This window comes from Acomys minous, assembly GCF_964271855.1.
Source record: "Acomys minous genome assembly, chromosome: 13".
In the NCBI taxonomy this organism is placed as follows: Eukaryota; Metazoa; Chordata; class Mammalia; order Rodentia; family Muridae; genus Acomys; species Acomys minous.
Genome location: NC_140495.1, coordinates 58,168,342 through 58,185,311, shown reverse-complemented (window position 1 = coordinate 58,185,311; position 16,970 = coordinate 58,168,342). Strand labels below are relative to the sequence as shown.

Here is a 16,970-nt window from a genome sequence, read left to right as displayed (position 1 = left end):
TCACGCTATGCCTTCAGGCATGCGCATAAGGGGCTTGCTCAAAGGCACATTGTGCATGCGCATAAGGGGCGCATTGTGCTGGGGAAGCAGCAGGGGGCGCTGCTATCTGTGGCTCTCCACAATAGAAGAGCAGAGAAGCATCACTTTGCCATGGCAACGGGAAAGATAGAGTGGTCATACAGAAGGAAAAGCATGGGAAAAGCTGGTTGTGGTGCATATGGGGGTGCGGATTTGTAATCTCAGCACTTAGGAAGCTAAGGTAAGAATGTTTGTGAGTTCAAGGCCAGCCTCAGCTATATAGGTCATTCATAGCAGCTGGTGGAGACACTATCTCTAATAATAATAATAATAATAATAATAATAATAATAATAATAATAATAAGATAATGACGATGATGATAATGAAAAAGGTTAGGGAGATGGCTCAGTAGGTAAGAGTGCTTGCTGTGCAAGCAAGAGGACCTGGCTTTAAATCTCCATCCAGCCTCTATAGAAAAAGCCAGTAGTGGCCGGGCGTGGTGGCACACTCCTTTAATCCCAGCTCTCGGGAGGCAGAGGGGTGCAGATCTCTGTGAGTTTGAGGCCAGCCTGGTCTACGAAGTGAGTCCAGGACAGTCAGGGCTAATACACAGAGAAATCCTGTCTCAAAAACAAACAAACAAACCATGAGCCCATACGGAATATTTAAGATTCAAGGCAGTGTCTGGAGAGATGGCTTAGAGGTTAAAGAGCACTTTCTGTTCTTCCAGAGGTCCTGAGTTCAATTCCCAGCAACCACATGGCGGCTCATAACCATCCATAATGAGGTCTACAGCCCTCTCCTGGTGGGCAGGCATAATATTGTATACATAGTAAATTAAAAAAAAAAAAAGATTCAAGGTGGAGGGCCAGGCATGGTTGGCCCACGCCTGTAATCTTAGCACTTGGGAGGCAGAGGCAAGTGGATCTCTGTGAGTTCGAGGCCAGCCTGGTCTACAAAGTGTCTCTGTGAGCTACCTTGCCTAGAGCTTAACCTGTTTGACCAATAAAAGACCTTTACACCTGGGCAGGGCAAGTGGGACAGGCACGGCTAAGGTTCCCTGGCTGGGAGGGAGAGACTGGAGAGAGAAGGCTGCGCCATCGTGGGTGAGGTGGAGGAGAAGCCCATGGCCGGTGTGGTGGAGACTTGGCCCAGATGATGATAATTAGCAAGTATTTGAGATTAAAGATAGGAGGTAGCTTGATAGAAATTATTAGAAGCAGATGGCATGGGATTGGGACAGGGATTCCATACCTGCCCCACTATGGGAAGTAGTTTAGGCGATTAATATCTGCCCTGCCCCAGGTTAACTAAGGCTATTTAAAAATATTGCTGGTATCTGTGTCTTGATTGATTGCTAGTGGGTTATACTGACATAATAATAATTATAGGCCCTGATGATAAACATTATTAGCCCACACTGGTAATTTAACAACAATAAGAGAAACCCTGTCGGGAAAAATAAAAAAATAAAATAAAGATTCAAGGCAGGGCTAGGCATGGTGCCATATTGCTTTTAACCCCAGCATTCAGAAAGCAGAGGCAGGAGGATCTCCATGAGTTGGAGGGAAACCTGGTTTAGGGAGACCCTGTCTCAAAAAAGGAAAGCAAAACCAATCAAACAAAAATATTTAAATCATAACATTCAGTAAAGGAAATGTTTCTGCATATCCCATGACAACGAAGTAGGAATTTAACAGGAAATATGTAGTGGTTTGTTGCTTTATGAGGCAAGGTCACAAAACACACCTGTTTAATCCCCTCCCCCGACATTCTTTTTTTTTTTTGGTTTCTCGGAAACAGGGTTTCTCTGTGTAGCCTTGGCTGTCCTGGACTCACTTTGTAGACCAGGCTGGCCTCGAACTCAGAGATCCGCCTGCCTCTGCCTCCCGAGTGCTGGGATTAAAGGCGTGCGCCACCACGCCTGGCTCCCCTCGACATTCTTGGATCACTTTTCTGAAGAAAGCCAGGTACCATGTTGTGAGCAACCCAAATAATGCAAAACTACATCCTCCTGCCAAAGGTCATGGATTCAGGCTTGAAAGTGGATTTTCCAGCCCTGGGTCAAGCATTCAGATGACTGCAGTCTGGAAAACACTGAGTACAGCATGTGTCTCAGAACCACCCAGATAAACTATTTTATAATCCTATGGTTCAGGAATTATGACTTAATAAATGTTTACTGTTTTAAGCTACTCAGCTTGAAGAGGGGTATTATTTGTTATGCAGCAAAAAAAAAAAAAAATAACATCTCACAGTCAAGTGGCGGGGATGATCCAAGAAAAGGACAGAGATTGGAGCTTCATGCCACTGTCAGACCTCCCTCCTTAGGCAGAGGACCTTACGGCTGCCCGGGGTTGTGACCATTGGGATACTAGTCCAAGAAGGATTCTGACAGGCCAACATGTTGTACAGCTTTTCCTGGGGAAGCAGGAACTGACATATGTCTGTTCACTCCAGATATGGCACTGGCCACAGACCAAAGAAATGATCTCCCTCTCTCTGTCTCTATCTTTCTCTGTCTTTGTCTGTCTGTCTGTCTGTCTCTCTCTATTATTATTATTATTGTTGTTGTTGTTATTGTTATTATTATTATTATTATGGAGGTTTCTTTGTCTCAAACCTGGTAGCTGTGGCTGTCCTGAAACTTACTCTGTGGACAAGGCTGGTCTCAAACGCAGAAATCTGCCTGCCTCTGCCTCCGTGAGTGCTGAGATTAAAGGTGTGCATTAATGTGCCCTAAAGTTATATGTGGGATCTTCCCAAATATTCAGAAGAAATTTGATAGAAAAATTTTAAGCACTTTTTCTTGAAAACAAACTATACCATATTATGACCTTGCTGGTCATTGCTGAAATTCCTTTAAAAAAATTTTTTTTTCTTTTCTATTCCTTGAGCATGAGCCTACAGAAAGATAGGCTGGACAAGCGCAAATGGGGTCAAAATCCACTCCTGTGTGAGCCTTAATGGGTTTCTTAAACTTGCCAAATCTCCACTGGAGAATGAAACTCCATGTTGTTCTAAAATCAGTGCCAGGCAAATACCTTTAATCTCAGTGCTCTCGAAGCAGAGGCAGGTAGATCTCTATGAATTCGAGGCCAACCTGGTCTACAAAGTGAGTCCAGGACAGCCAGGGCTACACAGAGAAACCCTGTCTTGAAAAACAAAACAAACAAAAGAAGGGCTGGGCATGGTGGTGAATGCCTTTAATCCCAAAACTAGGGAGGCAGAGGCAGGTGGATTGCTGCGTGTTCGAGGTCAGCCTGGTCTACAAAGTGAGTCCAGGACAGCCAGTGCTATTACACAGAGAAACTCTGTCTTGAAAAAACAAAAAAGTAGCCGGGCGGTGGTGGCACACGCCTTTAATCCCAGCACTCGGGAGGCAGAGGCAGGTGGATCGCTGTGAGTTCGAGGCCAAGCCTGGTTTACAAAGTGAGTCTAGGACAGCCAAGGCTACACAGAGAGACCCTGTCTCAAAAAGAAAAAAAAAAGAAAAGAAAAAAGTGAGTCCAGGATAGCCAAGGCTGCACTTAGAAACCTTGTCTCGAAAAATAAAAACAAAACAACAACGAAACAAAGAAAAACAAAAACAGAGAAAAGAAACAAATAATAATGACTATTTTTCTTAATTTTTTTGTTATTATAAGAAGGAGCTGGTGAGATTACTACCTGGTAAAGGTGCTTGTTGCCAAGCCTGAGGACTTGAGTTCAAGCTCCAGTGCTTACAGAGCAGAAGGAGAAAACTAACTCTGGAAAAAGTTGACCTCTGATTTCCAAACGTGTGATAGTACACACACATACACACACACACACACACACACACACACACACACACACACACACACTAAAAATGCAATATATGTGTTATTTATCTAAGTTTTTAAAAGATTTATTTATTTATTATTATGTACACAGTGCTCTGTCTGCATGTAAACCTGCAGGCCAGAAGAGGGCAGCAGATCACATTACAGATGGTTGTGAGCCACCATGTGCTTGCTGGGAGTTGAACTCAGGACCTCTAGGAAGAACAATCAGTGCTCTTAACCTCTGAGCCATCTCTCCAGACCAAATATTATTTATTTGTTTGTTTATTGGTTTTTCTTTCTTTCTTTCTTTCTTTTTTTTGAGACAGGTTTCTCTGTGTAGCCTTAGCTGTCCTTGACTCGCCTTATACACGAGGCTGGCCTTGAATTCACAGTGATCCACCTGCCTCTGCCTCTTTGAACTCACAGTAATCTACCTGCCTCTGCCTCCCAAGTGCTGAGATTAAAAGTGTGTGCCACCATGCCTGGCTTATTTATTGGTTTTTCAAGACAGGGTTTCTCTTTGTAGCCTTGGCTATCCTGGAACTCACTCTTTAGACCAGGCTGGCTTTGAACTTGTAGAGATTTGCCTGCCTCTGCCTCCCAAGTGCAATAGATTTATTTTTATTTATCAACTTATTCTAGCACCCACGGGGAAGCCCATAGTCTGTAACTCCAGTCCCAGGGGATCTGATACCCTCTTATGACCTCTGTGGGCACTGCACTTACATGACATACACATGATGCTCAAACATACATTTAGGAAAATATTCATACACAGAACCTAAAAATAAAATCTAAAAAAAAAATTTTTTTTAAATAAAAGCCCCCACAGAAGAAGGAAGAGGGGCCCATCCTCAAGGTCAAGAGTGGAGTGGGCCACAGAGAGGACCAGCCTTTGAACATAGATCAAAGCAACCCATGGTCACTCAGTCGAAGCTAGCCTTTTTTCCTTCATGGAAATAACTGAAAATTTCCCCTTTGGTTGACTAATATCTTCGTTTGTCTGAGACCAGTTAATCTATAAGGAACAGAAGTTCTCTAGACCCATGGCTCTGGGTCTGAACCCAGGAGCACTGACTTCTCTGCAGCTGGTGAGAACCTGTGGGCTATGTCACAACACGCAGAGACTGCAAGCCTGCCACGTCCTCTCTTCCTTTTCTCACATAGCCATTAACACCCTCGTTCAGGCGACCTTACCTAATATTCATTCCTTCTCAAAGTCTTACTTGCAGATAGCATCCGCTCATGACTTTGGGGACTGAATTTCCAACACTTGAATTCCAGGGGACACACCCAAACCATAGCCCCAGGAAGCACTCTTGCGACAGAGCCTGCCTTGTGTAAAAGGTCCCAGGCCCAGCAACACCAGCCACTCGCTACAGGGAGCTGGTGTGGTGGGTTAGATAAACATGAGGAAATCTGGACACCTGGGAAAGAAGATCTCCTGTTCTGATTTCTGGGCGGGGCGGGGACACAATCAGAACTTGCCTCATTGATTTGCCTAAGGTGATTGATTGCCACATGTAGATTGTGAAGGCACCATGAGTCTTAGGGTTCTATGCTGTGGTCAGACCCACGATCAAAGCTACTTGGAGGAGGAAAGGGTTCATTTGGCTTCCGCTTCCACACCACAGATCAAAGGAAGTCAGGACAGGAACTCAAACAGGGCAGGAACCTGGAGGCAGGAGCTGATGCAGAGGCCATGGAGGGGTGCTGCTCGTGGGCTTGCTTATCCAGTTTGCTCAGCCTGCTTTGTTACAGAACCCAGGGATACCAGCAGCTTCAATAGGATGCTTACAACAACACACGGAGGCAGCGCCAATAGGATGCCTGCTTACAGCAACACATGAAGGCAGTTCCAATAGGATGCCTGCTTACAGCAACATGAAGGCAGCTCCAATAGAATGCGTGCTTACAGCAAAATGTGAGCCCAGTATTGTTCTTTAAACCAGGTGGCTGTTGCACACACCTTTAATCCCAGCACTCAGGAGGGAGATAGAGACAGGTGAATCTCTGAGTTCCAGGCTAGCCCAGGCTATGAAATGAGTTCCAGGACAGCCAGAGTTACACAGAGAAACCATGTAAAACAAAACGAAACAAACAAACAAAAAAAGAAAATCATTTGACTGGGTTGAAAAGCCTGAAAAACAAGGCCAAGCTCGGGGCCCTTTGACCCCGGCCCTAGTTCCAAGAAACCAGGAAAACAAAACACTACCTGCAGCTTTAGGAAAACACCCTGTGTGGAAAGCCCCCACATGGCCTGCTCTCTGCCCCCAGTTAACCCGGCCCGAGCCAATCATCCTGCTCACATACCTGGGCTAGGGTCCAGCAGGGTCAATATTAGATTTCCCCCCTCTATTAGGAAATAAAATACCAGGGCTAGAGAGATGACTCATCTCTTAAGAGCACTGCCTGCTCTCCTAGAAGTCCTGAGTTCAATTCCCAGCAACCACATGGTGGCTCATAACCATTTATAACTCCAATATCAAGGGGTCTAAAGCCCTCCTGTTCCCTTTTCGTGTATCAGGCACACACGTGGTACATATACATGCATGTGGGCAAAACACATACACAAAAAATAAGATAAATCTTTAAAAATACAATACAGGGGCTGGAGAGACGGCTCAGTGTTTGAGAGCACATACAGCTCACACAGAGGACCTGAGTTAGGTCCACTACCACATCCGGTGGCTCACAATGGCCTCTAACTCCAGCCGTAGGGGATTAGATGTCCCTAGCTTTCCTGGGCTTAGTTCACACACACACACATATACACACACACACAGGAAAGGAGGGGAGAGGAGAGAGAGAGAAGGAGGGAGGGGAGGGAAGGAAGGAGGAAAGGAGGGAGAGAAAGAGAACAAGAAGTTAAACTTAGTCTCAGCAAACAGACTTCTAGTTTTTTTGGTTGCTTTGTTTTTCGAGACAGGGTTTCTCTGTGTAGCCTTGGCTGTCCTGTACCCACTTTGTAGACCAGGCTGGCCTGGAACTTACCTAGATGCACATGCCTCTGCCTCCCAAGTGCTGGGATTAAAGATGTGTGCCACCATGCCTGGCCCAGACTTGTTTTATATCTAAAGCCACTCCTCTTCTACCCTAGTCCCTGCCACTGTCATTCTTGCCTCTTTAAAGTAGAGTCCAACCCACTCTACAATGTTTAAGCAGTCATGGGCACTCTATGCATAAGGATGGCTGCTGTGACATGCAGGCAGAGTGACCAAGGGCGCTGAAAGCGGTGGTCTCTAGTGACTTCCAAGTACCAGGAGTGGTTCGGGGACCCACTTGTCCTTGTAGCGCCCCCCCCCCCAATTTCAACATCTCACCCTGTCTCTGTCTGCGTCCAGAAGGGTGGCTTGGCTCCTGGCTCGTTTAGCCCTTTCTGTGGGCTCTTGGTCCTCATCAGGGGAGGACCTAAATAGGGCCTGGAGGATGAAATGCCACAGCACTTCTCTAGCTATGGAGGACCGGGAGCCTTCCCAGTCAGTACAGTCCTTTCCCATCGCCAGCTTGTAACCTGAAAACTCTGCGTCTCTTGCTGTGTGATGAAGCCATTAACTCAAGAAACAGAGTAATAGGGAAAAAACACCCACTCACACACAGATACACACACTCATTCACACAGACACATACACACCACACACACACAGAGAGACAGAAACACTCACAGACACAGCACACACATACAGACTTACACACAAACTCACACACAGCACACATATACGCACATTCATACAACACACACACACATGAACACAGAAAAATAAAGGTAAATAAGTTTTTTAGTGACTCTTTCTTTCTATTTTTGTTTTTGTCTTTGTTTTTGAGACAGGGTTTCTCTGTGTAACAAGCCCTGGCTGTCCTGTACTCACTTCATAGACTAGGTTGACCTCGTACTCATAGAAATCTGCCAGCCTCTGCCTCTCAATTTGCTAGCAACTTTTTATTTCTTAATTGTGTATATACATAAACGTGGAGCCCCCAAAAAAAGCATCAGATCCCCTGGAGCTGAAGTTATAGGCGGTTGTTAGCAGCCAGTGTGGGCCCTGGGAACCCAGTTCTTGTCCTTTGTAAGAGCAGTACACACTCTTAACCACTGAGCCGTCTCTCCAGGACCCCCTTTCTTTTCTTTCCTTTTTTTTGGGGGGGGGGTTAAACTTTATTTATTTATTTATTTATTTATTTTTGAGACAGGGTTTCTCTGTGTAGCCTTGGCTGTCCTGGACTCACTTTGTAGACCAGGCTGGCCTCAAACTCACAGCGATCCACCTGCCTCTGTCTCCTGAATGCTGGGATTAAAGTTATGTGCCACCACACCTGTCTCCTTTCTTATTTAACTTTATATTGATTGTGAATTTCACATTATGCACCAGACGTGATGGTGCAGGCCTTTAGTTCCAGCACTTGGGAAGCAGAGGCAGATGGGTCACTGTGAGTTCGAGGCCAGCCTGGTCTACAAAGAAAGTCCAGGACAGGCAAGGTTACACAGAGAGGCCCTGTCTTGAAAAAAACAAACAAAAAACCAAGAAGAAGAGGAAGAGGAGGAGGAGGAGGAGGAGGAGGAAGAAGAAAATCTCAATGTGGAGCTAGGCGGTGGTGGCTCATGCCTTTAATCCTAGCACTCGGGAGGCAGAGGCAGGAGGATCTCTGTGAGTTCGAGGCCAGCCTGGTCTACAGAGTGATTCCAGGATAGCCAGGGCTACACACTTAGAAACCCTGTCTCAAAAAACTGAAAGAGAAAAGAAAAGGAAGAAGAAGAAGGAGGAGGAGGAGGAGAAGAAGAAGAAGAAGGAGAAGAAGGAGAAGAAGAAGAAGAAGAAGAAGAAGAAGAAGAAGAAGAAGAAGAAGAAGAAGGAGAAGAAGAAGAAGAAGAAGAAGAAGAAGAAGAAGAAGGAGAAGAAGAAGAAGAAGAAGAAGAAGAAGAAGAAGAAGAAGAAGAAGAAAACTACTCGTTGTGGAAGCTGTAGTGTGTCACACAGTATGCCCTTTCCCATATTTCTTTACTTGCAAATGTTCATTTGCAGTGAATCGTTGGTCTGGTTCGAGCCTCTGGCTTTGCTTACACTATCAATACTGGATCCTCACTGGGCCTCCTTTCAGATTTCTGTTATGTCCCAGTGTCATGGAGATTCCTCAGCTTTGGATCTACTGGACCTGCTCTTTCAGGTGCTCCAGCAGTTCACAGATGGGGTAGATGTTGGGATGGGCCAATTCAAAGCCCTGGAACTGGGCTGGGGGGGAGGGGTGGGGCGCTGAGCTGGTCGGCTGCCAGCTCTCCTGCACCCACACCACTAGGGTGAGCTCTCCAGCTCTGCCCTGGCTAGCTTGCCCAAAGCTGCAGCTGGCAAGGGTCTGCTCTCACACCCTCAGGCCTGGCTCACTCACAACTCTGGCAACCAGGGCCAGCTCCCTAATTTTATTAAGGCAGGGTGTAACTATTAAGCTCTGGTTGGCTTGAAACTCCTAATATATACCACAGAAACCAGGCTGCCTTAATTAACAGACAACTATCTGCTTCTGCCTGATGAGCACTAGGATTAAAGGTGTACACCACCACACCTGGCAAATTAAAACCTTTTTGTTTGTTTGTTTATTTTCGAGACAGGGTTTCTCTGTGTAGCCTTGGCTGTCCTAGAGTCACTTTGTAGACTAAAATGGTCTCGAACTCACAGAGATCCACCTGCCTCTGCCTCTCAAGTGCTGGGATTAAAGGCATATGCCACCAGGCCCAGTTTTGTTTGTTTGTTTGTTTTTGTTTTTTGTTTTTTGTTTTTTTGAAACAGGGTCTCTCTACGCACCCCTGGCTGCTGGAATTCACTATGTAGACCAGGCTGGCCTCAAACTCACAGAGATCCACCTGCCTCTGGCTCCCAAGTACTGGGATTAAAGGCATGCACCACCATGACCATCTTAAAAATATTTTTTAAAGGCCAAGGAGATGGCCCATATAAATAGTAATTGCCCTCATGTGTGTAGTTACTCCAGCCTCAAAAGGCAGCAACAGAGGACTCCCCAGAAGCAGCTGGCTAGCTGGACGAGCCATATTGGCAAGGCCTGGGTCTGTTGGAGAGACCCTGCCTCTGTCTGGCCAAGAGGAGCAAAAACCAGAGTTTCTTTGAATTTCATTTTAGCCCAAGCTGGGTGGGCACTGGACTGGCCATTAATCCTTATAATAATTCTCTTGACAGTCTTTTCTCTCTTTTTCCCATGGTGGGTATTGAACCCCGGGCCTGTCATATGCTAGGCAACGCAGTCCACCACCGACCTGCATCGCGAGCCACCTTGCAGTGATTCTGTGTTGTACTAGACCCTAGAAACTGGGGCACCGGGTCTTTCAGACATTCTGCTTCCTGTAAATGTTAAGAAAGATCCCCGACCAGGAGGCTCTACAGAGCACGATTCTTTGTATTTTCGCTTATCCTTTTCAGGCAAGGCTGGCTCTATCTGTTAATTATTTGGGATGAGAAGTGTGAGATAAGACAGTGGGAAACAGACTTGCCAGGAAGGAGTTAACCCATAGGTCAGCTTCAAATTCATGCAAGGGTCAGACCCTGGTCAGGTGCTGGAGCCAAAGATCCCAAGCACTTTGCTTTTAATCCTTTGTAAATATTTAGCTTTTGTTATCTTGGTCTTTGGCTTTCTTTAGTGATCACTAGTTAATCTCTCACAACACAAAAAGGTCAGAGGTGGCGATAAAGCTTTAGTGGGAGAGCATTTCTTCGCAGGTGTGAGGCCCTGAGCTTTCTCTCCAGCACCTAAAACAAAGCACCTTGAAGAGGTGGGCATGTGATGCCAGTGCTCAGGAGCTGCAGAATAGAGGAGATTGAGGTCAAGGCCAGCCTGGATTATATAGCAAGATCCAGTCACAAACAAATAAAAAGACAGCCCATTGGATGGATGACAGCAGGTGAAAGTCAGTCTTACTTAGGACTTGCTTCAAGAATACATAAAGAAAAAAAAAAGATAAAAAAAAAAAAGAATACATAAAGAACTAGGGATGTAGCTCAACGCTAGAACACTTCCCTGCTATACAAGTTAAAGACCTTTGCTTTGATCCCTAGACCAAAGAATCAAGCGAGATTCATTCATTCAGACGCACAGACGCACAGACAGAGAATCTTTGTGTGTTTTCAGAAGCAGAAGAAAAACTCTTGCTGTGGCATGTAGACTTGGGGACAGTGAGTGTTCCATTGTGGAGACAGCAGTGGGTAGCAGAGGAAAGAGGGGGGTGAGTCCTGGGGTCTTTGGAGACCCTCGCATCCACGTAAACTGGTGCTCTTCACAGGGGCTCTAGACAAGCAGGGTTTGGGGGTTCCTAGGGGCTGAATGGTAGGGCTTCTCTCTCCCCGCATTTGCTCAGACTTCCGGGTTCTGACCCCTTTGTGCCACTTCCTCGCAGAGGCCAAAGTGCCCAGATGTGATCTGGTTTAGTCCTACGCGACCTTTCTCTCAGCGTCTCCCTCCTTCCCACCATTCTCTGCAGATCTCCTGATGGAGAAAAGGGAAGGGAAGGAACAAGTATGCGTGGCCAGGGGTAGATGGAGGAACACAGTGGTTAAAAAAAAAAAAAAAATGAGGGCATCTAAGGAGGAACCTACTATTATTGCTTTGCTAAATGACCATGTTGCCAAACTGCCTTTTAAATATTTATGCTTATGCCCATAGACTTGCGCTGCTCTCCTTTGGCCAGAGACGCTCTTTTTGGCAAGGGGACTGACTCATAAGTGTCCAAGTGCGGAGAATGAGTGACTCTGAGTGCTCAGCCCTAAATGGGACATCTACACTAATACCTCTCTCCTCTATATGCTCCATCAAGGCTCAGAGGACATCTCAGAATGGGGGGCCCGGGTGAGGGAGTGGGGGGGGGGAGAAGGGAGGGGGACGGGGTGGGGGGTGGGGGGAGAAAGAATGTAAAGAGGAGGATAGAGAGCAGAGCTGCGAAACGCTGTCTTCTGGGCTTGGCATGGCGGCAGGGCCACCGCACTCAATAGCAGTTGTGGTTACAGCACTAGATCAAGCCAGGCAACTTCTCAGAATGGATATGGGGCGTGGCTCATGAAATTCCCTCCCCTAAATGAGTAGCTATTGGTCCCTGCTACCTGGTAGAGAAGGGAGGGGAATTTTTCTTTGTGAATGCAGCCTCTGGTAGTTTGCCCATGTTCCAGGGCTTGGCTCCACACCCAAGCACTCTCAGATTCGGTGGCTTATTAAAAAGGGGCGGGGCATGACATTGGAGGGAGCCATATTATGGGTTGGAGGTCGTTGAAAAGGAGACTAGATATGATTAAAATACATTACCTAAGGGACAAATAGAATTTTGGTGGTGGTGGGGTTTGAGACAGGGTTTCTTTTTTGTTTGTTTGTTTGTTTTTTGTTTTGTTTTTTGAAACAGGGTTTCTCTGTGTAGCCTTGGCTGCCCTAGACTCACTTTGTAGGCCAGGCTGGCCTTGAACTCACAGAGATCCACCTGCCTCTGCTTTCCAAGTGCTGGGATTAAAGGGATGCACCACCACACCTGGCTGAGACAGGGTTTCTTTGTGTAGCTTTGGATGTCTTTTTTTGTTTGTTCATTTGTTCTTGAGACAGGGTTTTTCTGTGTAGCCTTGACTGTCCTGGACTCACTTTGTAGACCAGGCTGGCCTTGAACGCACAGCAATCCACCTGCCTCTGCCTCCCGAGTGCTGGGATTAAAGGCGTGCACCACCATGCCTGGCCCTGATTATTATTTTTTTTCAAAGCAAAGAGCAAGGGCCTGTTCTCTCTAAAAAGCATTTGTATCATGATCATGGTCACCAAGCACATCTATTGAAATCTTTTTTGGTTTTCAAAACAGGGTTTCTCTTGCAGTCCCGGCTATCCTGGACTCGCTTTATAGACTGGCTTCAAACTCACAGAGATCCACCTGCCTCTGCCTCCCAAGTGCTGGGATTAAAGGCATGTGCCCCCAGGCTGGCTGGCTCATTTACTGAAGTCTTGCCACAACCTGTGAGGACATCACTGTGCATCATCACACAGCACGCAAGAATGTTCCCGAACCTGAGGCCTCATGGGCAGTCAGCAGCTGAACTAGCCTCTAGCTGAACTAGCCTCCAGGGTGCTTGCAAAGCTCTGACCCAACACTGGGGCATCCGGCTTCCTGTGGTTCTGCCCCGAGGAGAATACCATGCCAGGTACCCAAGGGACCTTTGAAACCTACTTACCCAATTAATACCAACTGTGCCTCTGCTTTGTGGCTTGGCTCTCCTGCCTGAGGCACACCCTTTCTTTTGTCTGGCTCTCTAACCTGGTGTTTTCACTTTATTCTTTGCCTTAATGAAGCCAGAAATCATGATCTTCTCTATCTGAATTGAGATTTCAGCTGGCTAATTTTTGGTTTATTTTTGTCCCCTTATATACGGAGAAAGCTCCCTTCTCTCCTGAGACAAGACAAGGACTTGGACGTGTCCTAAAAATAACGAGGACAATGTAGGCTTATGAGGGGGTAAGTGTACACACTGCCATACATACTGATGATGGCTAGTACCATCCCCTGATAAATGTCCCACTGTCCCCAACCAGGCTTTCCACTCCAAGGTCCATGACAACCCAACAGACTTTCAGTGTGTAGGTTCAGGACAGGACTTAGGCTCTGGGCACCATGAGCAGAAAGGCAGCTTCTTTGTCCACAGCACCTCCATCTTGGGAACCCAGAAGGCAAAGAAGCTAAGAACCCAGCTTGGAAGGGTTTGATTCTGGTTCTCCAATCAGAGTCCTTCATCATTCAAACCCCAGAATTAACGTGATGCCAGGAACAAGAAAAGGTAGCTTTAAAGTAGCTTCATTGCCTGGGACTAAGAAGGAACGGCTTAGACAATGGGAGAGGTAGACACACTGCCCTAGAGTCTCCACTGAGAAGGGACCATCCACATCCAAGGAGCTCAGAAACGGAGTGCTTTGATATGCTCATTGATTAAGAGGACCTTCACTCAAACTCCTTACCTGCAAAAGGAAGCAACTCCAGCCGGGAGTGGTGGCACACGCCTGTAATCCCAGCACTTGGGAGGCAGAGGCAGGAGGATTGCTGTGAGTTCGAGGCCAGCCTGGTCTACAAAGTTAGTCTAGGACAGCCAAGGCTACACAGAGAAACCCTGTCTTGAAAATGCAACAAACAAAACCCAAAAAACAAAAACAAAAAAACAAAAACCCAAACCAAACCAACTCAGGTGAGTAAGGTCTCACCGAGGAAGCAGACAGACAGGTGCCTTTTTCTGTCCCCCAAGAGACTTCATTCCATTCTTTTTTTGGGGGGTGGGTTTCGAGACAGGGTTTCTCTGTGTAGCCTTGGCTGTCCTAGACTCGCTTTTGTAGACCAGGCTGGCCTCGAACTCACAACGATCCGCCTGCCTCTGCCTCCCGAGTGCTGGGATTAAAGGCGTGCGCCACCACGACCGGCTCTTCATTCCATTCTTAACAGGCAGTTTCCTGATGCTGTATGCCATAGATTCTCTTCCTATATGACACCATGAGAAAAGGAGGCAGATAACCCTACCTAGAGGAGTGAGCCGACAGCCACAGCCACCAAACCACAAGTCTGACCTCCTCTGATACCTTTTATAGCACCATTTATTTATTTATATTATTTTTTTGTGAATGAATATTCTACCCACATTTGTATATGTATAGCACGTGTGTAGCTAGTGCCCTCTGAGGACAGAAAGCTTTGGATGCCCTGAAACTGGAGTTACAGATGGTTTGTAAGGCAGCATGTGGGTTCTGGGAACCGAACCTGAGTCCTCTGCAAGAGCAACAAATGCTTTTAACCATTGAGTTAGCTTTCCAGCCCTGAATTTCATGTCTCTCTCTTTCTCTCTCTTTTTTTAATATATCTAAAATGTGTCTATTGGGGTGGTTTCCCCCTCATCTTGAGTTAGGCACTTTCAGTGCTGCTTCCTCCTGAAGGAGCATCCTTCTGTCAGCCTTGCTTTTCCTCCTGTAGGCTGACAGAGAACAGTGGAGCAGCCAACACACAAGACTACCGTTTGTGCATGACTAAAGACAGTGGTGATTTTATAGCAGCCTGGGCACTTCACATCCATAAAGTAGGAGTTGGGGCTCTGCACCAGGCGCCTTTTCTTGTGTTTCCTCTTCTTCTCTTCTGGAGAGGGATGAAGGAGGTCCTTTGCGAGAGGCATGTTCTCATAGTGAGGTCGTCACCGCTGGAAAGGCGAGTTTCACGTCTTTACTTCGTGGAATCTACTCTTATCCTCCTAATCCCTTTGGCAATCTAATTGTGAATGAACTTGACTTTAACGAACTGTGTTTCTTAGCAGACCTTCACCCTCACCCTTGTTCCTATATCGCTCCCCAACCCCGCCCCCCCCCCCCTTTCCTTCTTCGATTCTACCTTCAAGCCAAGTCGCTCAAGTGCTTATTTTTTGTTCCCTTTGCCGGCTTCCGTTGCTTAGACTGTGTGCCGCCTACCTACAGAGCGGGAGCGAACACAACCCAAAAAGGGCAAAGTAAAAATAGCTAATTGGTCGATAATAGAAACGGGAGTTTGTAAGGACAGAGAGGGCACGCAGGGGTCTATGGGCAGCTGGGATGATGAGGTAGCCTGGCAGAAGCCGTCCGAGGCCCTGGGGTTGCTTTCAACAATGCAGGTAGCTCTTCTGGGTCAATAAAGACAGGGAGGGAACAGCAAGTCTTGGCCAGGGCCCAACCTGAGAGTACTGTTTACTAGAAACCTAGTCTTCTGGACATACTGCAGTGTGTGTGTGTGTGTGTGTGTGTGTGTGTGTGTGTGTGTATGTGTGTGTGGTGAGGTACCTACTCACAAGGGACTTCCTCCAGCTGGCTCTTTACAAACCCCACCAGCCTAGGTGCCAGAGCATTAAGTCCGGTTTCTGCTACCAAGCCTCCCTGACAACAGTGCATGAGTGGTCCTTCTGTTTAGGCTTTTTTTTTTTGCTGCTGGTATTGATTGTTGCTTTTACTGGCAGACTGTGCACCAAAGTAAAAATAAACACAAGGGTTTGTACAGGGAGGCATGGAAGGGCTTTCTGTGCCTCCAGGGCCAGGAGAAGCTGTGCTAGGAGACTCAGGGGTCAACCCAGTCCATTTGCTTAGTGTCACTCTGCAACTAAGGAGGATGTTTGTCATCCATGTCCTGCCCTTCGCAGGGCAGACAGCTGTGGGTGGATAGCTGTGGTCACCCCCCCACCCCTCACACACATACTCAGAGTGACATCCAAATAGGGCTGACCAGGAAGCAGTGATCTCAAGGCTAGGACAGCAGCCACACCTATGAGTTCATTTCCACATGCAGCTGCCTCAGCTGGCCAGTCACCACAATTCGGGGTTAAGGGTATGGTTCTGAAAGAGCGGGCAGCAACAACTATTACTACACAGGCAAAGCCTATCCACAGAGCATTGTCCTGTCATGCTCGATGTGTGAGCCGATTGTTCCCACATGCTTAGCCAGGGGGTGCTGTGTTTTCATTCATTCTGCCATCAAATTAAAAACTAAAACATAAGCTCAATTCAGGCATGGTGGTACATGTCTGTAAGCCCTGCGCTTGGGAGGTGAAGAAAGAAAAAATAGAGAGTTCTGGGTCAGCCCGCCTCAGATTTTGATAGTTCAAAGCCATATTTGGCTTGTCTCAAAAAACCGAAGTCATTCTTACTATCATTCACAGACCAGGAACTAGGATTAATCATAGCGATCTGAAAGGATTTGTGCCTTAGGTTCAAGTTTTCTTGCAAAATACTATTGCCCGAAGGAAGGATTCAGTAACTGTATGTTTACTTGCTTTTGCCCCCTCCAGCCCCAGGATGTGTTTACTTCCTTATTGCGCCCTCCCCCCATATGTGTTTACCTTATTGACATTTTTTCTGGTTCTAGGCTGGGCAAGGATTTTGGTTTGTTCGTTGCTGTGCCTGAAACAAGTGTCCGGCACATATTCAATGAAAATTCATCCCTAAATAGAAATAACAGGTGATAAGCCTGGTCCCTCGGCGCCTTAGGGGTCTGGTGGTCTCTAAACAGAAGCAAACGGTGGGCTGGGGGAGTTCGAGGGAAGTGACAACCTATTTCTGGCCTTGGGTCAAGGTCAAAGGAAAAAAAAATCCCAGAAGTGAGGAGGCTGTAACGCCAGCCTGAGCCCTCAAGT

The 16,970-nt window shown here is 46.8% G+C and overlaps 1 protein-coding gene across 1 annotated transcript; it reads right to left on the bottom strand.

Moving 5' to 3' along the window:
- Positions 1-14,695: 14,695 nt before the first annotated feature.
- LOC311580567 (small ribosomal subunit protein eS27-like) lies at positions 14,696-15,033 on the bottom strand. Its single transcript, XM_084752214.1, has one exon. The coding sequence runs from the start codon at positions 14,991-14,993 to the stop codon at positions 14,739-14,741; it is 255 nt and encodes an 84-aa protein (XP_084608340.1). The 5' UTR covers positions 14,994-15,033; the 3' UTR covers positions 14,696-14,738.
- Positions 15,034-16,970: the final 1,937 nt, after the last annotated feature.